This window comes from Scomber scombrus, chromosome 14 (genome assembly GCF_963691925.1).
Source record: "Scomber scombrus chromosome 14, fScoSco1.1, whole genome shotgun sequence".
Lineage (NCBI taxonomy): Eukaryota > Metazoa > Chordata > Actinopteri > Scombriformes > Scombridae > Scomber > Scomber scombrus.
In genome coordinates this window covers 6,152,811-6,179,875 of record NC_084983.1, presented here as the reverse complement: position 1 = coordinate 6,179,875, position 27,065 = coordinate 6,152,811, and the positions used below count along the sequence as shown (strand labels likewise).

The 27,065-nt window shown below is 39.4% G+C and overlaps 4 protein-coding genes across 5 annotated transcripts; 1 reads left to right on the top strand and 3 right to left on the bottom strand.

Annotated features, from left to right (window-relative positions):
* Window positions 1-252: 252 nt before the first annotated feature.
* Window positions 253-4,887, bottom strand: ftr83 (finTRIM family, member 83). Its single transcript, XM_062433822.1, has 7 exons — window positions 4,248-4,887; window positions 3,663-3,758; window positions 3,236-3,469; window positions 2,773-2,932; window positions 2,571-2,627; window positions 1,936-2,004; window positions 253-1,067 (listed from the first exon to the last, which is right to left on the bottom strand). Exons 1-7 carry the CDS (start codon window positions 4,821-4,823, stop codon window positions 541-543), a joined length of 1,719 nt encoding a protein of 572 aa, XP_062289806.1. The 5' UTR covers window positions 4,824-4,887; the 3' UTR covers window positions 253-540.
* Window positions 4,888-9,002: 4,115 nt separating this feature from the next.
* Window positions 9,003-14,156, top strand: ftr82 (finTRIM family, member 82). The gene is made up of 7 exons (XM_062433799.1): window positions 9,003-9,714; window positions 11,161-11,256; window positions 11,366-11,599; window positions 11,940-12,099; window positions 12,198-12,254; window positions 12,437-12,502; window positions 12,599-14,156. The coding sequence occupies exons 1-7, from the start codon at window positions 9,124-9,126 to the stop codon at window positions 13,117-13,119; spliced, it is 1,725 nt and encodes a 574-aa protein (XP_062289783.1). The 5' UTR covers window positions 9,003-9,123; the 3' UTR covers window positions 13,120-14,156.
* Window positions 14,157-15,198: 1,042 nt separating this feature from the next.
* Window positions 15,199-19,521, bottom strand: atp5l (ATP synthase, H+ transporting, mitochondrial F0 complex, subunit g). Its single transcript, XM_062433820.1, has 3 exons — window positions 19,362-19,521; window positions 18,856-19,016; window positions 15,199-15,394 (listed from the first exon to the last, which is right to left on the bottom strand). Exons 1-3 carry the CDS (start codon window positions 19,411-19,413, stop codon window positions 15,296-15,298), a joined length of 312 nt encoding a protein of 103 aa, XP_062289804.1. The 5' UTR covers window positions 19,414-19,521; the 3' UTR covers window positions 15,199-15,295.
* Window positions 19,522-20,298: 777 nt separating this feature from the next.
* On the bottom strand, window positions 20,299-26,414 carry nherf4b (NHERF family PDZ scaffold protein 4b). 2 transcript variants are annotated; one of them, XM_062433082.1, is made up of 12 exons: window positions 26,193-26,222; window positions 24,310-24,477; window positions 24,065-24,092; window positions 23,445-23,509; window positions 23,137-23,348; window positions 22,832-23,036; window positions 22,590-22,726; window positions 22,110-22,320; window positions 21,823-22,019; window positions 21,356-21,562; window positions 21,002-21,217; window positions 20,300-20,886 (listed from the first exon to the last, which is right to left on the bottom strand). In XM_062433082.1, the coding sequence occupies exons 4-12, from the start codon at window positions 23,464-23,466 to the stop codon at window positions 20,857-20,859; spliced, it is 1,437 nt and encodes a 478-aa protein (XP_062289066.1). In that variant the 5' UTR covers window positions 23,467-23,509; window positions 24,065-24,092; window positions 24,310-24,477; window positions 26,193-26,222; the 3' UTR covers window positions 20,300-20,856. The 2 variants fall into 2 exon arrangements, with proteins under 2 accessions (XP_062289065.1, XP_062289066.1); XM_062433081.1 differs by lacking the exon at window positions 24,310-24,477 and having other exon boundaries at window positions 20,299-20,886; window positions 26,193-26,414.
* Window positions 26,415-27,065: the final 651 nt, after the last annotated feature.

The following is a 27,065-nucleotide window of genomic DNA, read 5'->3' as shown; positions in this document are numbered from 1 at the left end:
TATCCTTGAATCCGAGTGTTTTCCTGATTAAACAAAGCTGAAGTGAATGAATGAATCTCCACTTTCATATTTCATGTAAGCAGGCTGAGAGGAGGAAGTATGAGGAAATTAGTGATATGAATTGAAGGATGGAGTAAAAACACAATGATATCACACTTTATCCTTGTTATAAAATGTTTATTGATAAAAATAAGTGTATAATAACCCATGTAAATGATAACATACAATATATCAATCAAGTACAGCCTTCTTTGTTATTAAATGACAATTTAAATTCTTATTCAAGTTGTACACCTGATTTCATACAGTGAGAGTCATTGTATTTCACACATGTTGATTTGCAGTATATTCAGTCATTAAAAATAGTTCCCCCGATACTCAATATAGCAAAGTAAGTACATAGTAGTATAGTAAAAAGATAAACATGTTCAATCTTTAATGCATTGTAGGTAAAGTATACAGTATAGTATTATTTTTGTTCTGTAATCCAATAGCAAAATCAAACTGTTGTATATTGGTCATTCAAAGTGTGTTATTAATTCAATTCTGGATCATGGTGATGGCTGACTCATACCAAACCCAGAAGCCTGGATAGACAGCCTCACTAAAGGAGCCCTTGAAGCGGTGGATGAGAGACATGGTGTCCCCTACAGCGTAGAAAGAGATGGTACCCCCATCGTGGTCCAGGAACACCCCAATCCGGGAGGAGTAGGGTGCAGTGACCTCTACCTGGTCCTTGTTGTGGCGAGCAGAGTAGCTGGAATCAGAGCAGAAGAGGCTCCAAGATTTGCGGTTGTACCCGATGCGGCAGCTGTCTCCATAACCTGTCCTCTTGATGCCTTTGTAGGTGACTCCGATGGAAGCCCCCTCCCCGCTCCAGTCCACCTCCCAGTAGTAGGCGCCTCCGGAGAGGGCTTCATTGCACAGGACCTGGGGCAGGGAGTCGAATCTGGCAGCGCTGTCACCGTAGGACTGGGGATCTCTCTTGAGGGTAGCTTTCCTGTTCCCTCGAGACAAGTAGAGCTGTCTGTAGGCTGTGTTTGGGTCCAGAGTGAGCTGACAAGCATCTGAAAAGAGATGGAATATAAATTAAGCATTTACTTCAACAGAAAATAATTTAAATGTACATCAAGAATCCCAAAAGGGCCAAAGCCTCATTTCCACAGCAGCTTAAGTACCCCTCACCATTGCACCACCAGCTGCAAGGTTGCAGAGGTTAGAAGAATGTAATTAGAATTTCCCGCTCTGTTAGATGTTTAACCAACTTCTGCATTCATGTAATTTAAAGGAAAAAGTGAGAGACCCTCTGGCTGTACACACGGAAACTGAGAATTATTTCACCTGCCTGCTGTGTACCTCCAACTCTGCAGGTCACAGCTGGTGAGACACCCGGCGGTGTCGGTGAGATCTGCCCGACCTATCATCTGTAATTTCAGAGGCATCAACACTGTTTGTGAGTTTGACCACAAACAGAAATAGATCTAACAAATCTTTAACTGTAAATGTTCCCAGGTTTTAGATTATTAGCCTCCGAGATTAAATAAATTTGACAAAAGCTGAATTTTCAGTACAAAAAAACCCCAAACATCCTAATGCAGTTTTGGTATTTTTTTTGTTCTAGTCTGACTGGTTAGTCAGGGCTTAAACAATCATGCACTTAGTAAAAAAAACAAGCAGAGAACACTTATACTGCAACTGAAGTAAAATCATGAGGCTGTGTAAGTGCCAGCGCTGTATTTCTAATCAGTCAATCCAAGTCTCTGTCAACACTGCAGGGCATGCAGTAGTTACTAAAACCAGATTTTGTGGTCAGCCACAGGGTCTGACAGAGAACCTCGTCAGCATCTAATTTGCTTTGTGCACTGAAAGTAGCGGTGAGAGCAGTGATCTGTGGAACTGCAGAGAGCTGAGAGTATGAGAGAAGCTGAGACTCACATTTCATAAAGTCGTCCCTGGACTGAGGTTCATGGACTGGTACGGACTTGTACACGGGAGCTTCATCACCTGTGGAAGTAAAAATGTATAATTAGTAATGTAATTAGGAAATAGTGATAGAGGCATAATGAACTGGAACATGTTTTCATCATTGAATAGTATTGATAATCTTCTTCTATTAAATGAGTGGCTGTGACTGCAGTATCAATGAGGCTGATCTGATCTGTTAGAGATGTTCCAACATGGCTGTATTCAAACTAGGAGGAGTATGTAAATGTAAACTCAGTGGCGGTTTGACATCCTAATCAAAGTAAACATTTAACTGTGTGGCTACTGAGTGACCTCAGACTGCCCTCTACTGAATACCATACTCCAGCCATGACCAAACATCAAACAAGATTGCACAAAGCCCCACTGAGGACAAAGGAAACTGTAAATCTATTTGAATTTCCCTGCTCAAGTTATGCAAAAATGTTCTTTTTTTGGTCCAAATAATTTCTGCAGCAATCTGGCTTTATGAATTTACTAAAAGTAGATTACTAAAAACTAATAGGGGGTTTCTGTTTTATTAACTTGTCGCTTTGTTGCCCAAATAAAATGAATATAAGTTCATTTTCTTAATTGGTTTTACTCACTTTTTGCTGATCGTCTCTTCTTGGATTCATCCAGCTGACAGAAGGGAATTTTGTTGACTGCAAAAAATACAAAAAGAATGAGTAACATTGTAATAGTGGTAAGATGATGTTAAAAGTAATACCAGAAGACTGAAATAATATCAAATCTACGTCGTTATCTTTTTTTTTTTTTTTAAGTTCTTGATGTTGGCTCCCCACTCACCTGCTTTGGCTACCTTAACCAGTTCATCATTGCTGAACTCATTCAGGTGCTGTTTCATCTCAGAGACGGCCTTAGTGACTGGGCCGAAGGAGAAGTAGGGGTTGACGCTCACTGTAGGCAGCTCCTCATTTTCTGTCTGGGCGATCAGCATATGGTAGCTCTAGAGAGGGAAAAAAAAACAGTTATTCAGATATAATGAATACTCTTATTTTTCAAGATCCCACCATGCATTTCAGTGTAGTAGTTTTATTTCCACTAATGAATGATGGGATAGGCTCTAGCTCCCTGAAACCCTGAAGAAGAGCTACTAAAATTGATATATGGGTAATGGTGTTGTTGCACTGTCATATCAGTAGTCTAATATATACAGTAGTCCAAGTGTGTCCAAGTTTTTGACTGTATATCTTAACTGTGTGTCTTACTGAACATATCTTAATCTCTCTGTTCAGTGGATGTCACTTGCCTGGATGAAGTGGATGTGGTCCTCGGTGCGGGACAGCTGGGTGATCTCATTGTCTCTCCTCTTCAGGTCAGCGATCTCATGGCTCAGACGCTCCATGTGACCCTCAGCGTTAGTGAGCGCTGACCTCTTGTTGGAAGAGATCAGCTTGGTCATCTCTTGGTGCATCCTCTCAATGGAGCGCAGCATGTCTCCAAACATCTTCTCACAATCCTGCAGGGCTTGCTGAGCTGAGCGCTGCACAGGAAACATAGAGGCACAGCAATAAATCAACTGGGTGTCACACTGGTTTAACTAGCACTCTGAGAGGAGCTGTCATCACTACATGAAGGAATGCTGTCTTTGTTGGTAGTTGATCTATTTTTGCATTCAGTCTTGAGTGGTTAGTCGGGTTTTTTTTATCTGTGTGATGGATGGTGTTGGCACAAACCTTTAGTGAATCCACTGCTTGTTTCAGTTCCTCCATCTGCTTCAACCGATCATGAATCTTCTCTTGAATCTCAGCCTGCGTGGCGCCCAGCCGTTGCTACGGGGAAAAACAACAGACAGTGTTGATAGTGATGAGAACAATTGTGTGTACTGTATAACTCAAACTGACTAAATTATCTTATCAAATGTTTTGTTTCTAAATTTAAATGTTACATTTTATAATACATTATACAGCTCAAGGTTGGGAAAAAATGCATGTGCAGATAACAGGAGCTACTTAGAGTTGTTACAGTTATTATAACATGGGTGTGTCTCACAAACTGCCGTAGGCTTTGGTTAAAGGGCTCGTTTCATCTATTGTAAGCTGCTCTTTCATGCTTTACCTTCCACTTTGTCACTAGTACAATAAACAATGATAGGTACATGTGTCACCCTCAATTGAAAAAAAATCACATAAGGTTCATGTACATTAAATTAAACTTGTCATGTTTAACAAAGCACATATTAAATGTTTTACTCCTCCTGTTTCTAAGCAGATTACAGCCTGACACACCTGTGTTGTCACTTTAAGTAAAATGTCACCAACCTGCTCCTCGCTCCTCTCTTGTTCCGCAGATACCATGTCGTGACCTTTATGTTCTTTCACTGTACACAGCACACAGATACACATCTGATCGGTGCGACAGAACAGCTCCAGACCTTTCTGATGCTGGGGACAGATCTGTCTGTCCAGGTGGCCGATTTCATCCACCAGCTTGTGCCTTTTAAAAGTGGTTGACTCATAGTGGGGCTTGAGGTGCTTCTCGCAGTAAGAGGCCAGACACATCAGGCAGGATTTGATGGCTTTGTGCTTCTTGCCAACGCAGATGTCGCAACCTACATCCTGGGGTCCTGCGTAGTTGTAGTCAGGGGACGGAGGTGGAGGTGGAAAGGATTCGGCATTGCGTTGGATGGTAGATTGCCGGGAGCCTCCGATGCGTCTTGGGGTGGGCCTCTTGTTGTAAGTGACTTTGCACTGTGGGCAGAGGTACGAACCCGTGTGTTCAGCATGATCCCAGTATGTCTTCAGACAAATGGAGCAGAAGATGTGTCCACAAGGGATGGACACAGGATCCCTGAGGTATTCCTTACACAGGTGGCAGTCCTCCTGGTCGGATGACATGGCTTCAACGTTATGGTTTTCCTTCTAATGTAGGTGTAGATGCTGTGACAGTCAGTGGCTTGTGTCAGCACAGTGGCAAAGTGATCCCACAGGTACTTCCAGCCCAACTTATATAGAGTAAACAGAGAGGGAGGCTAAACTGGTTAAGCCGAAACCGGTGGAACATGGGCGGGGCAAGTAAAGGACACATTGAACGCTCCCATCAGTTACAGAATCTAAAGAGAATGAATGAAATGTGTGTGATCATAAGATACAAGGTTTGGCCTTTAGTAATCCTGTCAAAAGTGCATTTCCTGTAGACACCAAAGAAATTACAGCCATTTTTTATGGGCTTTTAGGATGTTATCTATTTTATAGAGGGTAAAAAGATGCAAATTGAACATTATTATTATTATTCCCAGCATTATTTGCATCCTACAAACAAATGAATGTGAGTAAAACAAAAGTATTACATTCAAAAGTAACAAGGCATCTGTTAGGAAACCACAGGTGTCTCACATTTTACAGTTGAGTGTACACTAATTGCGGAGTGTTTGAGATTGCCTGAAGACAGACTGTTCGTCTTGAGAATGTGCTGTTATCCACTCAAGTCACAGTACAAACTAACCTCACGCTAAAGAGATTATTTGCTGCAATTTGACTTAAATTAGTACAACTCCTTTTTTCTGGTGATCAGCTGTAATTTCTCATCAGTAAAGTCATCACCAAGGACTCATCATCGCTGATGTCTGGTGATATGATTGAAGTGTAGTGATGCCACGTTAACAGTTTTGTTTTTTCTCTGTGAAATTGAATTGGTTTGGACTTTGTTAAAACAGTGTGATTGCAACATTCACCTCATCTGTAACCAGTTAATTATCAACCCTCTTTTACTTTGCATTTCATTATCTGTGATTTCCCTCTCAGGACTGTTAGTCACCACTGTCTTTCTGTGGTATCATATCAACTGTAACAACCTCCCACAGAAGAAAGTTATTTTTCAACCAAACTCCACATAATTATAAGAATGTTTCCTGTCCGTTCTGAGCCGCAAAAAAAAAAAAAAAAAAACTCTCTTTGCGTATTTCATCTTATAGTGAACACACCTCCCAGCATATGGAGTTTCAGGGCTGTTGAAACAGACATAGGAATGCAACTACACTTGATAGCCCAGATAACAGGAGGACCCAGAAAGCATGTTTAAAAGATTCCATTGTGTTAGAGCCAAGATGGCCCCAGCAGAGTGCCAGACATTACAGGGTCTGTTGTCCGTCAACAACAGTAACTACAGCTGACATGAAGACTAAATGTAGCATCTTATTATAGACAAAAAAATATAAATAAATCTATTGATAGGGGTCATACACGTCAGTGCAAGTAATGCAATATTAACAAATATGATATAATGATCGATCAGTGTTAACAAAAACATATTTAAATTGTCTTACAATGTCATTTTTTTTAATTAAAATATCCAATGCTATTTTAATAATCTTTGTGACCATCTAACAACCTTGTTATAGATTAAATTACTTTTTAAAGGTGTATATCTCCCAATCTCTCAACTATCTCTACCTAATAAAGGTATAAAATGCCTAAAATAAAGATTTTTTTTTTCAATTTAAATTGTTTCAAAAAGTAGATAATCCTACACTTTAGCAGCCTACCTACTGTTCACCTACTTTGCATGTGAATTAGTAAAGTCCTTAAGTCTCTATTGACAATCACAAAAACAAACAGTGAAAGTGTTTCAGTGAAAGTTTCAGTGATTTTAAGCTCATCTAAATGCAAATTAAATCAATTTAATCAATCAGAGCATTAACATTTAAAACAGTACTTCACACTAAACTAATACTAGACTTATTTAATTTACGTTCTTTTGTGTTGTTGACGTTTTTTTTAAGCATTTTCCCCTCTTTATAGATTTTTCTTTTGGTCTGTACTTTGTTTTTATTGGCAGTTAACCTTATTTTCAGTCGGGAGATGGACTTTGGTTCTATAAAACAAAATATGAAGGAATTTTATGGAGAGGAAGAAGCTGTTGGCCTTATTTCACTTAACCTTGACAGCCGGGGCCAAAACACACGTAATGATACACCTAAGAATCAGTTTCATGGCAGACAGCATTATGACAGCTAATATGATCCGATACGTGACCCTCTTTTCACGTAGGAGTGAGGAAGTGTGTGTTACACATATACACAAACTTTTATTTATTTAGTTTTTATTTGCTCCTCTGGCTGCAACACTGACCCACATTCAACAAGTGCTGTTTTTTCCTTCTCATATTTTTCTTTTTTTAATTTTATAGCCGACGTCTTGACAACAGCAATGTTTACAAGTGGTATGCAATCTTTTGTTTTCTTCACATTTGGCCTGTGTGTGGTTTAGCTCTGTATCTACAAGCATCAGCAAATGTGTCCACTATTTTCCGCTTCCTGTTGTTATTACTCACACGCAGTGAAATGGCTCCTTGTTCCTTTTGATCAAATAGCCATTTGTGTTCTCCTGCGCTCACCCTGCTGAAAGCGCAATCATTGCACCTTAATGAAGGTTGACCTTTCACCTTGAACTTGGACTCAGCAATAGATGACTGTGGAGTTTCGGTCTGCTTCATGAAAGAACACTGGGACTTATAACAAGCATGCTACTCTTCTGGGGAGGTGTATAATGAATCTTATTAAAATATCCTGTATCCTAAACGTTACCTTGCTTCATTTTTACTTTCTCAAAAAAATAGACATTTTTGTACAAATGTGCATTGTATAGTCTTCACTTTTCTATATATTAAAGCCGGCTGCAGTTGTCTACACTAACAGGTAGTTAATCTGTAAGCACAGAGCGCTCCCTTCACGCTGGAGGAAGGAAGGAAAAACTGGCTTATCAGAAACCTGACCAAATATGGCGAGGTGAAACTACCTAGTGTATGAAGTAATGTACAATATGAATTGAAGGTGGAGCCAATGTACTTTTTTTAGAACCATAACTTAACATTTACTAAATGTTTCTGCTGCACAAACAGAATATACTGAATAAACCTTTAACTTCAACCAAGAGTGTCTTGATAGTTTAGGGACTTTCAAAGTAATCTTGAGCTAGAGATGTAAAAATACTGTGAATGGGCTTTTAGTCTAGGCTTAATTGAAATGCTAATGAGACGCTATGATGTCAGCAGAAACTTTATGTTGCATAGAGACTCAGAAATGTGTCCCCCCAAGCTGATTTTAAATAACATATAAGGTAACTATGACAGGTACATTTTTAGGAATGCAAAAATGTGCAATGGAGCATGCAAACTTGCGACATGCAAATATGTAAAACATACAACACAACACAACACCATCCTTCAAGAATGTTCTGTTTGTGAATGCACACGCGCACAAGCATCTTCCCATGTATATTTGCTTTCTGTTGGACAAACAGATGCTATCTACATACCTACAGTTACAAATTGACCTGCAAAAGTGGCTCGACCGGTTTGACTGGCCACAGTGTAAATACTACAACTCATGACTGTAGCTGCTCTTGGAAAAAACACCTGCAGCAAGTTACACTTTTACACACTTTTTTGGTGATAACAGAAGCATTGTTTGAAGTTTCCCTGAAACTGCTTGAACTTAGAGTGTCTCTGTTTGTTTATTGGGTGGTCCCGTAAATTCCTACAGTACCTTATGCTGCATTTGTGTTTGTCAAACTATAACCGGTTTAAGACAATGGCGATTCTGTCTGACAACAATAGGTGGAAATACAGCTGCGGAGAAGTGTGCGCAAGTCATCCACAGATGAGCCACAAGAGAAATTTGAGTGCAAAGGAAACAACGAGGAAAATGGAAGCATTTTTCTAGCATGTTACTTCTCACTTTGAATGCTTTTCACATCTCATTCATTCTTTTTCTTTCAGTCTGTTCTCTCTCTCTCTCTCTCTCTCTCTCTCTCTCTCTCTCTCTCTCTCTCTCTCTCTCTCTCTCTCTCTCTCTCTCTCTCTCTCTGTCTCTCTAACTCTCTCGCTCTCTCTCCTGCCTGCACACACCCTCTCTACCTCTCTCTACCTCTCTCTCCCACTCTCTCTCCCTCCCCCTTCTTGCTCAACCTGCTTATCTGAACTGGGCAGGGCTCGATATACTCCCAGCACAGGGGGGAGGACCTTGTCTGCTTTCAATCAATAACCTCTGGAATTCAGAAATACAAGTAGATCCTGTCTCTGGCAGGCTGTGCCACACTCTTGAGGGCGGGCTCCAAGGCACACTCGACGAAATCTCTATCTGCTCCCGGCATTCTCTCTCTGCTTCCACAGGTCTGACCGTGTTTTGAGACCATCACCATGGCTGATCACACTTCTCCAGATTACTTCAGCTGCACCTTATGTCAGAACCTTCTGAAGGATCCAGTGGCTATCCCCTGTGGCCACAGTTTCTGTATGGACTGCATCAGCGGCTACTGGAATGAGGCTGACTACACAGGGATTTACATTTGTCCCCAATGTAAGATCACATTTACCCAGAGGCCTGTACTGCGGCCCAATGCCACTCTGAGTCTGGTGGCTGAGAAGATCAAGAAAAGCGGTCTGAACCTCAACCTGAACACATCCCAGGGGAACATCTACGCCGGGCCAAGTGATGTCCCCTGTGACTTCTGCTCTGGGAAGAAACTAAAGGCTGTTAAGTCCTGTCTGAACTGTCTGGCATCTTACTGCGAGAAGCACCTGAAGCCCCACTATGAATCAGCCACATTCAAAAGGCACAAGCTGGTGGATGAGCTGGGAAACCTGGACAGGAAGATCTGCCCGCAGCACCAGAAGTCGCTGGAGCTCTTCTGTCGAACAGACCAGATGTGTATCTGTGCTATCTGCACAGTCAGTGAACACAAGGGCCATGACATTGTCTCAGCTGAGGCAGAGAGGGGTGATAAACAGGTAAGAAATCCTCTTGTCTGCATACAAGGCTCCTTTCAGTAGACTAAATGCTCAAAAGCACAGGAATAGCACTGTTCACCCGTTCACTCTCAGAGAATGAATGTGTTTCTGGTCAGACAAATAAGCAGTGCATTCATTTGCACGAAAGTGATTGAAACTACTGCAAAGTCAAGTGAGAATTAAACTTTTAAAGTTGTTCAGAGACATAAACCTTTTTTTTTTTAAGAGAGACTTGTACTTGACATGTTTAAAGACATATTTCCTTTGGAATGATTTAAGCACAAGCAGGAAGGGTGTTTTTCCCAACTCCTGCCCCTGCTCTACAACTTGCGCTTGTACTTTGACCCATTTCACCAACGCTATCAGCTACCCTGGCAGGCATTCACCGCCAAAACAAATGCAGCCCTCTGATTAGCTGTGTGGAGGACAGGGGAGTGTCTTAGTTATTGCCTCTGAAAGCTGCTTTTTCACAGAATGTGGTGTTCCAGCTGTGGGATAGATACATAGAAAACAGTCAACTTCCTTCTGCTGTGTCGGTTTCCACCTGTGGGAGTGAAACTGGAATGTCAAAGAGTCAAGGCCTTCAACAGCTCATGGTCATGAACCAATCCCAAACCGCAGCTGTACACATTCAAATGACTCACCACTACATTGCCTGTAATATAGTAGATAATAGATACGAATGTCAACAGATACTGTAGTATTCATCAACACTATTGTGTGTGCAATTTTAGTTTCTATGTGTGAGTAATGCAGGAGGAGCGTTTTTATGGCAGACGGATGGGCTAAAATAATAATTCATCTTCCTGTTTTTTTTGCTACATGGGGAGTCTGGTTTCTCTCACCCAAAAGATTTACAACCTGAGTCTCACACATCTCACTCCGTCTCCCGCTCTCTCTCTCTCCCCTCCCCCTCCCATATTCAACCCCCCCCCCTCCCTAGATTCCCCGCATTCCTCAAGCTTATCTTGAAGAATGGGTTAGTGGGCTTGAGTAAAAGCTGAATTAGAAAAGCCCTCTATTCTGCATGTCAGGGCTGTGTGCACCTTGAAACATCTCTTTAAAAGTCAGTCAGCGGTAGATTCACATTCCTGACATGGCCAGAATTCCATTAGAGATTCCCCCCCCTTCCTCTCCCTCCGAGATAAAAGCTGGCCGCATTAAGAAGATTCTTTGAAAAGGGTTTATTAGACATGCCAAACAGCCTCCCCAGATATTCCTTGATGAGAAAGAATGTTTCTACTGAACCCACAAACATGAGCCTTAATATTTCATCTAACAAACCAGCATAACATTCAACTACATCTTAGGAATCTTATTTAAATTATGATGAGCTATTGTACTACTGCATAGTAAATTAAAGGAAGTCAGTGCAGCTATGAATGGGAGTGCATGTTTAACAAAGACAGTGAAATAAACAGTTACACAATATTTTTTATCCCACAGAAACTCTTGGGAATCTCACAGGCTGAGATTAGACAAAAATGCCAGGAGAGGGTGAAGGAGCTGGACGAACTGAAGACTGCTGTGGATTCACTGAAGGTACAGTAAAACCTTTATGTTGATGATATGCCTCTCTATCATCTAGTTGGGGGGTTAGGGTTCGGGTTCCTTCTGTAAAAACACTGACATCCTGTCGTGTCCCGTCCAGAACTCCGCCCAGAGAGCCATGGTGGAGAGCCAGAAGATGTTTGAGGACATGATCCGCTCCATTGAGAGGATGAGGTCAGAGGTGACCAAGTTGATTGGTATCAACGAGAAGGCTGCTTTCAACCAGGCTGAGGCTTTGATCGAGCGGCTGGAACAAGAAATCGATGAACTGAAGAAAAAGGAGTCTGGCCTGAAGCAGCTGTACAGCACTGACGACCACATCCACTTCCTGCAGGTAACATACAGTTTAGAGCAACTTTTTAAGAATGAATACACCTGGAGTGGCCAATTTAATTATGTTAATTTGGTAAAATGGCTCATTACTAGCAGAGGTTTTCTCTGTGGATCATGGCAAAAAATATATAAATAAATAAATGGCAGTGCTTTGAGTGAAATCAATGCTCCTATTACTGTGAACCAAGCTCTACAGTGATTAGTTTTAAACTGTCAAAAGGTTCATGTGACTTTATATCATTTGGGTCAACAAGTGTGTCCTCTACAATGTTATCATTGGTCAACACTTGTGTTCTGCACAGTTTATTCACCAGCATCTCAATACTTCCCTTTCCCATCAGAACTTCAACTACCTGTGCACCCCCACTGATGATGGATTCATACCTCGAGTGACGGTGAACCCTGACTTCTCCTTCGGGTCTGTCAGGAAAGCTGTGGCTGAGATCAAAGACCGCCTTGAGGAGTTTGGGAGAGAAGAGCTTCTGAAGATCTCCAAATCAGGTTTGACCTTAGCAGCAGAACACAATATTTCTACATGATGGGGATAAAACACACAAAAAAACAGCATTTTCTGAATATGAATGTGTTCTGCCTTACAGTTAATGAGGTTCCAGTCTATACTACAGAAAGTCGAACATTGGACAGAAGGAGCAGAGGTGAGTGCTGTCACGTCCTATAGCAATATAAGACTGTAGGAGGTTAATTATTATTTTCCATAGTGTATTCACCATGAATTGTTGGAAGCAAACTAGGACACACTTCATCATAGATTTAGATAAGAATTGAAGGCATGTGTGTGGGTGTTGACATTGTTCTAACAGTATTTCTTTATCTGCAGTCAAAGAAATGACAGTGGACAGCGCTCCTCCTCCAGAGCCAAAGAGCAGAGCAGATTTTGTGAAATGTAAGTATCTTGTGTATAGTATACTTGAAATATCACAATTGACCCCGAACTTAATCCGGTTAATACAATAAAAATGTTTGAATTTTCTTCCTTAAGACTTCTGCCAGCTGAAATTGGACCATAGCACAGCCTATAAGGAGCTGTACATCTCTGAAAACAACAGAAAAGTCATCCGCACCAGGGACCTGCAGCCCTACAACGACAACACAGAGAGGTTTGACAGCTTTGCTCAGGTGCTGTGCCGAGAGGGCCTGTCCGGAGGCCGCTTCTACTGGGAGATTGAGTGGAGCGGGGAGTTCTCCATCGGCGTGGCCTACAAGAGCATCAGCCGAAAGGGAAAAGGCTCACTGTGTCTGCTGGGCTACAACGACAAATCCTGGAGTCTACTCTGTTCCGAGACAGGTTACTCTGCCTGGCACAACCGCGTGGACAAACCAATCAACGGCCCCCACTCCCCCAGGTTAGGCGTGTACCTGGACCACAATGCAGGTGTGCTGGCTTTTTATAGCATTAGCAGCAGCATGACCCTCCTGCACAGGTTTGAGACCACATTTGTTGAGCCGATCTATCCAGGCTTTGGAGTTGGAACCTCAGTCAAGATCTGCAATATCAAGTGAACATTGTTATCTGAGCTCTCATTTGAAAACCTGACAGTACTTTCTATGTGTTTTTCTTATAATACACAGCACACTTTTGGAAGATATATTTTTGCAATGATTTGAAACTGTACCAAACCACACTGATGAAATTATGTTGTGTACTGTTGAAGAAGAATGTTTCACCCAAATGTGTATATACTGTTTTTTTTAACATCATATATTAAGTTTTGCATTGTGCTGTGAAATCATATTTTCAGGATAGTTTTCTATCCAAGATATTACTACATAAAACTACACAATTCAAATAATTACTACTTAATCACACACGTACAATATTAAGAGAAGTGTTATTCCTTTTAGTATCTGATAATAACTGCTGGATAATGTAATAATATGTCAGTATGTAATAAATCAGCTAAACCGGTAAATGTAGGATGTTTTGAGAGTTACATCATCACATTTTTACATTGACCCACATTAATGACTTCATAGCATGTGATATACAGTACCAGTCAGGGTTTGGACACACCTGCATTCCAAGGGTAGTCTAAACTTTGACTGATACTGCACTTAAAGTGATGATGTAATTGCAAGTCATGATGAATGTAATCTGAGATAACCAGAGGTACATTTTCTTATGATGAGTCACAACATCGCTGGTAAATATTATTGAATTCAGAAGAATATTTCATCATGTTCTTTTATTTTTTTATGTTATGACATTATCTTACAGTTGTTACGTCGCATCAGTTGTTAAGTGTTTTTTCCCCCACTTGAACTAACCCTTATTTAATTTTGTGTATGTTTATAACAGTATATAATGGACAACCAGAGTATAATTGTTATCCAAAAAAGATTTGTTTTGTAACAAAATTATTCATTGATAGTTCTAAATAAAGGGCTACAAGAATTGATCAATTATTGTGTGTTTTGAGATGATTTTCTATTTTTATATACAAACATAAATACTGGACAATATGGTGTTTTATCAATGTTGTGAAATTAAGTATTTAAATGATAAATTAGAACTACTTACTTTGTGCATTTACAATGGCGAGGTCAAAAGCATTTCAAATGTAACTGTATTAACAGAGATCGAATTTTAAACTTTGCTTAAATAAAGGATTAAATTGATATGAGAACCATCCCATTTATAATCTGAGCCACCAAGCCACTTGCTTTGAAACAGATAACTCATTTTAATACTCACAGCCCCCTCTGGTGGTAAATTACAGGAACTGAATTAAAATAAGAATATGATGACCAAGTTCACAAAGGATATGATGTTTATCGTTTTAGCTATAATCAGTCCGTCAAAATATCAGCAACTGTTCATCTTCAGTGATGCATCATATATGTGCAGTAAGAAAAGATAAGTTTAAATGTAACTTCAGAAATACACAATAGTTTGCCAAGTGATGCAAGACAAAACCAAATCATTATGTAGTCCTATATCTTAAACTTTAAAAATCTAGATTCCTATTTATTGTGTATACTGGATCTATAAAGGTAGTTCCTTGAAACAGGGCACATTTATCTAATAACGATCACAGCTGTCATTGTAGGAAACGCCCAGGTGTTAGTGATAACATTAACCATGGCTCAGTTCTATAGAGGTGTCTCAGTAAGTCATAACAGAGTGACAGCCAGCCATTGTGCATTTCCTACTATAGTGTGACATGTTTCCATACTCCATTGTGTTAATTACCGTAGAAACCGGTGTATAAGACGCACTTTAAATGCTATTGTTTTCATTTAAAAGTGGGGTGCGTCTTATACACCGGTGCGTTTTGGAGTATAAACACAATCGTTTATAAATGATTAACTTCTGGTGCATCAAATAAACCAGTCTTTAATAGAAAAGCATTTTTCCCAGCATGACACCCCCCAAAATAGACTGCATCTTATACACCGGTGTTTACGTATACCAAACCACTTTATTTACTGGATGAAAGTGTTCTAGATTAAAGTATTTATATTGTTCAAATTCCCTATAAACTGCATGTTATATAAAAATGACATTGTAGAATAGCTGCTGGTAAATATATAACCAACCATGATGATGTGTTGCACATAGAAATTAAAGACTCCAGACAGTTCTGTAACAATAGAATATCTGTTTATTGGTTCCCGGGAATTCTGCAGGAAGTTGAGCATACAACGCTCAAGACGAACAGCACAACAGTCAAAAAATTTAGACATTATAGCCAACGAGCCCTCCTTTGCCGATGCACTCTCCAATGTAGAACCACATCATCACTTCAGTGGCCACCAGTCCATTCCTTACAGCATCCTGGGAAGAAAAACACAGGTCAGTGTTAAATCAGCATTTAATTTTTACAGTGAAGAGAAGACTAACAATAATAAACCTGACCTCCAGTGCCAACTGGGAAAAGCTTACCAAGGAGTACTGACTACAATACAAAGAAAAGTTAATTCAATGGGGTTTTTAAAAAAATTATTATCATTTATTCAACAATTACTCTACTGAATAAAAAAGGGTATTGGACCATTAGAACATAATTGAAGTTGACTTGGTTTTTAGGGCTGTACAATTAACCCCACAGTCAGCAGTTATTCGTTTTTATAATCAATTTTATATGTTTATATATACTCTGACATTTTACAAACTAAATGATTAATTAAGAAATAAATCGAAGATTAGCTGTAGCTCTTGTACAGTGTGTTATTTCTCAGTGCAGTAAGCACCACAAACAAAATTCCCATTCAAATATGCTTTTGTCATTATGCAAACTTTTAATGAACCTTCAACAAGAGGGACATTTGCAATTAAAGAAAACAACTTTAATCAGCAAAGCTGCTTAGCAGCTAGCCATGGGAGTCAAGCCCCGGGTTTACACCAGTGTATTGAAACCCCCCCACACCCCCACCGAGCTTAAGCATCAGGGATTTTTTTAATATATTATAAGATGTTTTCATTACTAAAATGTGTGAGTGAGTGAGTGAGATAGAGTGCGTGCGTGCGTGCGTGCGTGTGTGGCAGAAAACCTGCTTATTGGCAGGTTGTCTGGCAAGCTTTGAGACTCGGGGAGACATGAGAGCAGCTGCTCACTAACAGTTACATGCGTTTACAGCAGACGATGCTCATAAAGTTTCAATTTTAAATTTTAATTTAATTTTAATTCAAAAACCTGAGTAACACACTAATATCCAACAAGGATTTAGAGGGACAGTAAACCTCCACTAATGTATGTGCTTTGATATGAACTGAATGAATGAGGAAATGAAATAGTGTGTTTCGCTCTATAAGAGGGAGGAGAGAGAAAGAAACTTGGGGTTTGTTGAAGAAAAAATGCCAGCTCAGAGGTTAGGTTAACAGCAAGTTGCCATGGTAACTGACCCATGTGACCAAGTTTAATTTAGGCTATCTCTCTTTCTGAAACTCATCTCAGGGTGAACAAACTCACATAAACTCACTTTCTAGAATACACCCCTGTTGTGACACTTAAAGTCCCCTACACTCAAACTTCTTGTTTTTTGGGGGTTTTTTTTGTTTGTTTGTTTTAACTTGTATTAACATTTGTCTACTGAAAGTTTAAAGTTTCTCTGAGCAGAATTTGTGACATGTCAACTATGTTAGAAGAAGATCCTGGTCCAGTATGTAACTTATGCTACGTCCACACTGATACATTTCCATTTCAAAGTGAATAACTGTTGCTACATTAACACCTAGCATCCACAATAGTCTGGTGTTTCAACCCCTAAACGGAGACTTTTGAAAAAGCTGCTAAACGTCCTTTTAGTTTAAAATCTCTGGGATTGCATTTTAGTCTGGACGAGGGAAACTGAGACTTTTGAAGAAGGATGACGCAAAACGTTCACTCTTCAGTCACAACATGTCAAAATGTACTTTCAGTGACAGCTACTCCTCGTCGTTGGTACAAGCAAAGAGATCTCTGGTTTTTCCTCCATAACGTTTTCCATAACTAAGCAAGCAACTTTTTTTATTGAAAAACTTAAATCAAGGGTTGAGTTATGTAGTCTAGTATGGAGGGTTCATTAACAGTTACTGGAGAACATTTTTCACTTTCAGCAAGTGGAAGGATGTCTAAGCTTTTGTAAACCACCTCCACTTTGTTTTGAAGTAGAGCCTGATAAACCCCTGGCTACTTTGACTGGGTAGTAAGTTAGCCTACTAGCTAGCTGACTGGAGTGAACATGACACTGACGAAGCCACACAAAAGTCCAGTGTGGGAAAACTTTAAGAAAGTAAAAGATAATTTTGTCAGATGTGTAGGCCTGTCATGAAAACTACTTTTCTTGGACGATATTTTGTCTCAGAAATAATTGTGATAAACAATATAATTGTCATTTGAAGATCATTTTATACCACTGATGTTATGATAATATAACAGCATAATAATGCAAGAGGATGGAGAGTGGGATTAGAAAGTGGGCGCTTCTGTAAAAACACAGACTGCCATCATGGGTTGGAACAGAGTTATTAACCTTTAATTCTTCTGCAGTTTCCACTCAGGACGTGCACAGTGAGAATGTAGGCAACTACTCGCTTAGCCAATGTTACATGAATAGGCTCTTAGCTGCTAATGTAATGTGTGGCAATACTGAGGTCAAACAAATGATCAAGGTCATGTCCATGTATCATACGATAAGTCCATATAAAGACATGATGATGTTGATAATTACGTTAGCAGCACTAAGTCGATAATTATTGTGACAGGCCTACATGTGTTAAATATGTGGATCAGAGTTGAGCAATCGTGGTTCCGCATCAACAATGCTGACTCATCTGAAAAGAATCCACCTGCTGTGACAGCTACGTAGGGAGACAGTAATCGCCAAACTAGTACATCAACCTGTGTAACAGCTCCTGGAAAGTGTGACAAAAGCCACAGTGACTAAACTAAAACTAACGTTACCTTTCATTACAAACATGACTGCAAAGGATATGCTGCCTATTAGCTGTGTAAAGGGCCGATGTGCACATTGTTTATGTATGACAGGTAGGAAAAAAATATGCGCTGTTATACTTTTAGGGGTCTGTAAGTCTAAGATTTGTTATTTTAATTAATTATGTTTCTGTAAAGAAATGAAGGGCAATTATCATTTTAATAAATACAAATTTGTGCAGTTAAAGCTTGTTTTTAGTTATGAATATTTTAAGATATTTATTGACAGATTATTTATTAGCCCTTGTGAATGTCGGCATGCCAATATTGAAAAAATGGGCTCATGCGCATCCTGACAGAGTAGACCATCTGCTACGTGTTTATAATAGCATGCATGTCCAGTGTATGTGAACGGTCAAATGATCGTTCACATGCACTGGACATGCATGCAAGTGATATGCGTTTTCAGGCTCATTAGTGTGGACAGAATTTCATTCTGAGACAGTACTAAAATGCTGGTGTGGATGGAGATTGAGTGTTAATGTAGTCTTACACAAATGTGATGTAGAAACTTGAAACCTTCAGTGCACATAAACTAAGAATGGACTTACAGTAAAGTAGGGGACATTGTGTCCCAACAGTTAAACTTTTGAAATTTCAGAGATGCTGGCTTTTTAATGATGGAGAGGGAGCATGTAATTTTAATGATATACAACTAGATCATTTTAGTGTTTATGAAAAAAAGTATTTAAGTAGTAAAGTATTTTATACGTCTTAAAACATATTTGGGGGTCATCTTTAAATTCCTCACGGGACTATAGAAGTGTGTGTGACTCTTATTCTTATATAACAGTGTATCCTTCAGTAGCAGTGACACACGCACCTTGACTGTGAGTTGACCCATGCGTCCTGACTGGAAAGCCTTCACAACATTTGTGGCTCCTTCGATGGCCTTGGGGATCTCTGCGGGGCTTGGGGGAACCAGCTCGACGCGGGCATAGTGCCAGAAGGTTGCTAGCCGAGGTTTGGACCAGGTGACAGCGGCTGAGAGAGAACAAATAAAGCTGTTACTGCTGTGTTCATGTTCCCTTTAACTTAGCATTAGCCGCTCAGCTACATGAATTGAGAGTATAAACATTATGCATCACCCAGCATAGCTAGCCATAAAACAACTTAGCCAAAAGGGACTAAGACGACAAAATATGTTAAAAGACAATACAAACGGAACAGCAGAAGTCAACATTACTGCAGCTTCATTCAAATACAAGCTAACTGTTAGGCGCTATTGTTGGCCTAGCTAAGTCCTGTCATTGCGCGTTATACTGCTAATAATTTATTTATCCACTGTTGCATACATGTTACGGATAACAAAACAACACATTTACTTACCGCTGGCCATGGTTGGCACCTTAGCCACCAGTTTTTGTACAGCTTGTGCCATCTTAACACGTTTATCGTCTTGCAGGCCGACTGAATGTCACCTCCAGCTGAAGGACCCGGGAGAACGGCTTACCACGTAACTGCCTGTACAGAAACAAGCTGCGCCGGCTTACGTCTTCTTTTACGTGTGTAACGGCGGTGGGCAACCAATGTATTATACGCATTACCGCCACCTTCTGCTTGGGAGTGTAGACCAGATCATAGACTCTATATAAATATTTATATACAGTCACTGGACCAGATATTAAGTCCTACCCATTAATCCTGTGTGTCTAATAAACCCACACAAACTCTACTGCTCGACCTATTTGGCAGGTTTATTAATGTTTTAGTGCTGAGCTCCTGAACTTAAGTTCTCCTCTTCTTTCCTTGACCAACCTGTCCTTTTTACTGTTGAAATAACTTTATTGTTTAAGATGTAGCCTATAGAAAGCAATCTCCTATTTCAGTGTTACATTTCCCTTGCTGCTCATCTACTGCTTTACTCCAAAACTATTACCTTGACCTCTGATTTGCTTAATTTGACTTGCAAATCTATGATGTCTCTATTTAAAGATTGTTATGCTAATCTATCCATCTCCTTGTTCCCCCTCACATCTACTAAATGTGCTGGAACCTACGTAAACCCAATTGAAATACCTTGTTGAATGAGTCTGATGTGTGTTTGTAATACTTTAAAAATATTGGTATGATGATAGCATATAAGTGACAGAGATTTTATTAGGAAAATGTTCTAGCTGTGGTTTATATAATAATACAGTTAATACAACACTATCATGCATATCTCCACTTTTGTATTTGTGTAAACTTTATGTTGTCACACTTTTACTTATGTGTTTGCATTTTATATATTAAGCCATGTCAAATTTAACATGGCTAATAGATGGTTAATATTACACATACAAATGTTCAACAATACGACAAACATTTTCATTTTTGTCAATACACACATTTATCTGCAAGAACAAAGTTATTGATATAATTTTGTATGTGTTTTGTCCATTATGTAAAACACATACACATAACTGTACACTTCACACAATAAAATAGCATCAACACTAAGATAATATGTAGAGATCTTAAGATGTGGATCATTTTATTTCCTCTGAATTTTACAATGTAAAGTATTTCATATGATTTAGATAATAAAATGTGTCTTAAGACTAACGGTTCAACATCTGTAGATGGATAATACTGAATACAATGACATTTTCATATCACACATAAATATACACATTACGGAATTTCTTTTTGTTAGTCCAACTGACAGGGAACACCTTCATCTGATTTTCATTTTGCTTATTCTATCTGTATCATCACATGGATTTCCGCAAAGACCTGAGATTATATCCAGGCCAATGTAATGATAATAATAATAATAATAATATGAGACAAGTTTCTGGTATAGCTTAGTTAATGGTGTCATCAGGGTTGTTTGAATCTCTCACAAAGATGATATCTCAGTTTCTTCGTCCTGCAGAGATACAAACAAAAAATATTGTAAAGATAGTGGGCATTTATAAATGAATGAATGTCTTAACAGATGATGGAGTATATTGTATGGAATGATGATTTATAAAAAATTTTACCTCGCTGTCAGTGGCATCTCTAGTAGGTGTGTCAGTCTCTTTCGACTTGTCATAGCTAGTCTTATCCATGACTAGTAAGGAAAGAGAACGCCCTCCTTCCTTCACAAGCATAATCACATCCTCCAGGGATTTGTCCTCCACATTTTGTCCATTGACCTCCATCACCACATCACCCTCAAGTAGTCCTGCTTTCTGTCCTGCACCCCCAAAAGCCACCTACAGGATAATAAAAAACATACACCACCACATTTTACAACAAAAAAAAATTATACCCTGGATCGCTCTCTTGTACTTTTTGTCAGTAACACGATAATGTTGACTACTGTAAAGTGGAAAGCAATATTTCATCCCCACCTGGCTGATGACTGTCCCAGGATTCTGAGTGACATAGCTGAAGTTGAAACCGAAACCCAAAGGGCCTTTTTGGAGAGAACATAGTCTGGATTTGGGCGAGTCGTCCATGTCCTTTTGTAGTGACTGCTCTGCTGCACAGACTGGCACATTGCTCTCCTTTTCTTTCTCAGCATCCTCCTTACAGAAGATAAGAGGGGATAGACCCAACTGTGGAGAGATCATTTTTAAAAGAAGTGAAAAAAGAGTAAAAACTTATCCAGATATGGATTATGTTTAGGCTTATTATGTATGGCTTCCAGATTTATGTTGTTTGTTAATGTTTTACTGCATCTCTGCTTTCTATTGTACTGAAAAAAAGGAAATACAATTTGGAATACACATGCAACTGACACTCATATAAGTATCTTCTTACATTCTTACATAAAAGATTGTGTTTAGGAAAAAAACATGTAGCTGGTGATGCCGACCTGGGTGTAAAACTCAAGCCCCTGGGGAGTGATGGTGGTGAGAGAGACGTGTTCTCCACTCTCTCTCACTATGTTCACAATGTCCTCATGCTTCAGTGACTCCACTGACACTCCATTGACCTCCAGCAGCAGTTCTCCATCCATCATACCTGCTTTCTCCGCTGGGCTGCCACTGTCCACCTCCCGCAGCACATGAGCTTTTGTTCAAAAAAAGCACAGACAATCATGTAAAAGAGTAAAAGATCAAATGCTTGCATTTAGGTTTTGCATTCTCTTTGTCTTCTCACCTAGGCGTCCTGATGGTGCCCTCTCCAGACGAAGGAGGAAGCCGTAGCCATCAGAGTTTCCATCAGAGACCAGGTGGAGTTTTCTGGCTCTATAAGGCAGGTTGTGTGGAACAGCCATGATGGGCAGGATGGGCATCTTCTGTCGCATGTGCTCCTTCTCGCTTTCACTGTCAATTACTAGGATGGTGATGTGATCGCCACATTTTTTCATCTACAGAAAAACATTATTTATTACTGTTAGACAAAAGCTGGACATAATAACTTCAAATTTGTTGTGTATTTCACAGTTGCATCCATTGCTTGGTACACACTACGTAAGTATAATAACTATTTTTTGTAAATGGGATGAAAACATCAGTTGACATGAGAGTAGTGTGACTTTACTTTTCTAAATGTTTGATAAAGGAAGCTCCAAAAAATTGGATTTGGAATTATTGCAATACTTTAAAAATGGGATATGAAAAGAGGCTGACTACGTACCATCCTGCTGAGTGCAGAGTGAGTGAGATCAGACACTGCTGCTCCGTTCATCCACACTAGGCGATCCCCCTTACACACTCCAGCCTTCTCAGCAACCCCTCCTGTCACCAGGCTCACAGAGAAGCGACCTTTCTCTCCTGGAGACAGAAACAGGAGGAGCAACTGAATCACACTGCACAGATTTCAACTCAGACATCAAACTTGAACTTTGGACTTCTTATGATTACTAAGAGGAGGGTTACCTTCCACAGATGTGAAGTTGATGCCCAACCCTGAGACAGGCTCCCTGGCGATGTGACAGAGCCTGGGTGGTTTGCAGCCTTCGCCCTTGTGTGCTTTGACCACACCTCGGAAGTCTTGACCTCGAGACACAGCCTGCTCATACACCTCCCCGTCCAACACTAATAAACATAACTGGTGTCCACTTAGTTTTATCTTCCTGGCCACCTGATACATAAAAACAGAAACACAGTAATTTCAGTAAGAAAACACCACTCCTTTCAAGAGGCCTCTGCTAGTTTATAATAATGCTGGAGGCTCATCTTACCTCAGGGTGAGGAACATCATCAACATAGCAGTTGTTGACTTCCAGAAGCCTGTCTCCATCCTGAAGGCCGCTGCGCCCAGCCACCCCCCCTGAAACTACATTTCTGATTATGTGTCCGTGGCGCCCCCTTTCCACCCGCAGATGGAAGCCATAAGACTCCCCTTCCTCTCGCTTGAGCGCACACAGACGAGGGCTGGGTGTGGACACGGAGTCTGAGCAGGAAGAGACAGAAAGGTGATGTCATACAGAGCAGAGTCTCCTCAGAGTCTGATGTACAGAGGATAATCAGAAGTTATTGCGCAATATACCTGCATCGTCTGTGATGACCATCACTGGGTTGTCTATTCCCTCTTTAGGATTGAATGTAAATTTCCTTCAAAGAGAGATGAGAGACATTTCACTTAAGTTATCCGAATATACAAAAAAATGAAACTTCTAAAGTGAACACTATTATCTCATCCTTTGCTTTCTTAAACTAATCAATCAATTGCATTAGTTACAATTACATTACTATTAATTACATAACTTCACCTGTGCGCCTGTCATTATGAAAACCATTTATCTGTGCTTAAGAGGCCTTATCTTGGGCCCAAAGTCTTAAAGATTACTATGCTGTAAAAGCCAACATACATGTGTGCCAAGCAGATTTTTAAGCTGTATAGACAAAACATTAATCTGATATGTACTGTAGGTTTCAGGTAACATTAACACTGTAATACTGTTTTTCAGAACTAATGTCCATCTCTGCTCTGTATATGTCTGATAAACTTAACATTATATTTTAATTAGTAGTTGTTGTAGTTGTTGCAGCATTGTGTTCACATTCACACAAGATTGGAAAGACATGAAAAAGAGTGAAATAACAAGATTTGAAGTTATGAATATTAATGCAAACAACTAGATAAAAGGCTAATTAGGCTGGACTTACTCTGTCAAACCTATGATTTCCACCAAACCTTGAAAAACAGAGATCAGATGAAGTCAATGGCTTAGCAGCATAAAATGCTATAAGATGATTCCATACAGGTATCTACACTTTTCATACATCATCATAAAAAAATATGAGATTTAGTTTCCATATTAATAATCATCAATAATCAATGCTGATTACACACACCCAAAACTACATTTTGCGATCATATATCTTATTATGGTATATAAATCTGAACTTACAGCTCTGTGAATGTCTGCGTTGTTCTGTCCACTAAACTATGAGGCATCAGCTTCACAGCGAGACTGGTATTTAAGCCGTGGATGACATATCTGCTGACTATAACTATCAGCTGAGGCACCATAAAATAGGGTTTGACCACATGTGATTATGTTTAGTCTTTGTCCTCTCTAAAAGGGGAGGGAATTTAAGAACATTAAAAACCTTAGGTAAGGTAAGGTAAGGAACACTTTATTGATCCCCCTAGGGGGAAATTAAAAATTGACAAACAGTAGCCTTGTAATGGTGAAGTGATAAAAAGATTTGTTTTAAATTAAAAAATACTATATATATAATGAACAATCTCTTAAATACTATATACAATAAACAATCTCTAAAATAATCTGTTACAAACCTAACTGGTCTTGACTCTTGACACTCAAAGTCACTCAAACAGCATTTTTACTGTTTCACTGCACTGTGAGACATTAAGTTGGATTTTTGCATCAGGGCAAATTATATTTTATTAAAAGAAAGCACATTAAGCCTTCAAGCAAAAAACATTGTTGTACACACTGTTCTTCCCCATATACTCCTATAAAGAAGAACATACATCATCAAACATACAACAAATCATGCTATTCTCATAGATATAGATTATATACATACAGTATCTCCACTCTGAGCAGTTGAAAAGCTTGGCCTTTTGTACACAGAAACATAACCTCAGCAGTTTTGTGACATAATAATACGTTATTCAGAATGCCCTTGTTGGTAAATTGACATATTATATCTTATCCTTGCTGTTCTAACACCTTGAACCAGTTCCAGTGACTGGCTGATGCTTCTGGGGCCTCAAACCAGAACTAACCAACTAACTATAAGTGTAGTGGTGTCATAAAATAACGTTAACAGGGTGCTGCTGAAAAAAGGTTATAGATAAAAGTTCACCTTTATCTATAACCTAAGATTACTCATGGTTCATCTCTCCATAGTGGCCATGAGGAGGCGAAATGACACATTATAACTGTCACTGTCCTCTAATCTGTTACACTGCTTATCTATTTGGTTCATCCTGTCAGTGACACTGAGTCCTTGTTTGTTTAACACTGTATAAAATAAAAACAAACTCAGCCCGTTAAAGTACTTTCCTGTCCTTTATGTGCCTTCACCTGTCTGATTCATGTTAATATAATTCACTGGACAGTAGAATTTGGCCGTGTGTTAAGACAATGTAACCTACAGATATCACATCACATCCACATGGATGAGCAGCCCCTCACCTGAATAGCTTATAACACGGGCACTTCTGTGCAGCTAATGGGCCACTGTTTGTTTTTCCCCACCATAAAGCTTCTTTTTAATGTTCTAGGACATAGTGATCCTCCTCATTGACACACACACACACACACACACACACACACACACACACACACACACACACACACACACACACACACACACACGCACACACACACACACACAGCTAAATCTGTTCAATACTAATAATTAGTTTTCCTACTCCATACAGATAAGAATGCTGAGCTGTGACTGATCAACACCATTTAAGAATATTAATTTACTTTTTAATCTTAGAAGCCCTATGTCATCGGTTGTGTTGCATTTGTTAAAGTTAAAGTTAAAAAGATGAAGTTGTATGTGTCATGTTTGTATTGCATTTAACAAAAAGACTTCATTTTAGTTCATTTTAGATGCTACCTTCCATTTGAATTTGATCCTACATGCAGCATAGTTGAATAAAAACAGCTCTGGCGCTGGCATAAGAAATACATAGAAAAACACACAGACACACACACACACAAAAAACTGAATGTAGACATATACTAAAATATACTGAACCACAGCACAATTTCGATGAGACAGCTGGAAAAAAATGTTAATGTACCTTTACTTGATTTCATGTTGTGTCTCTTTCCCATCAGGTCAGCAGTCACCACACATAGGGGAGTAATAGTAGGAGTACTGTGTGTCCAGACATTTATTCGGACCACAGATAAACTCCTCCCCTGCATGCACGGGACACCAGGCTTAATGTTTAATCTTTGTGTCAAATTTTGAACACACATACCTACTTGAAATGTGTGTTGATTTGTTGACTAAAAGTACAAAACCCGCAAGATCGTTCCTTGCTGTTCCCCAAATTAATGACTTTGCACTTTAATTTTGTTATCTTGGAAAAGATGCAAAAAGCTGCAAGTGGTTTGTTATGTGTGTAGCGCTCCGTGCAAATGGGTGTGTGCTGTGCCTGTTCCCATGTGAATCACATCCGAGACTGAGTGTTACTGTCAAGGCCAAAGCTTTGTGACAAGTTGCACAAACACACCAACATTCCAATAGAAATAACAAAGTTGTGATTTATTGTTTGGATGAAGTCACAGCAGAAAGAATGGAGCTGATGCACATACAGTAATGGGCGGTATTTACTGAAAAAAATAGGTTAAAAAAAATGTAATGGAAAATAACAACAATAATAACGGTCGTGTTTGATATGAAGATCTACACGATGTCATATAACACAGCAAGTTAATGTGTTATATGATCTTTAATGATAATTAAAGGTAAAAAGAATCAGCATTTAACAGTTGGCCCTCATATTTCTCAGGATGAGATGTTACAAGACCTATGTGGTAAAAGTGACTTCCAATATCTTTCATTTTCATTTTGAGCACCAGATTTCAGATATTAGCCTATAAGTCAAGACGCACAACTCTGATATCCTTTTATGGATCCTTACACCTCAAAACATACAACACAATAA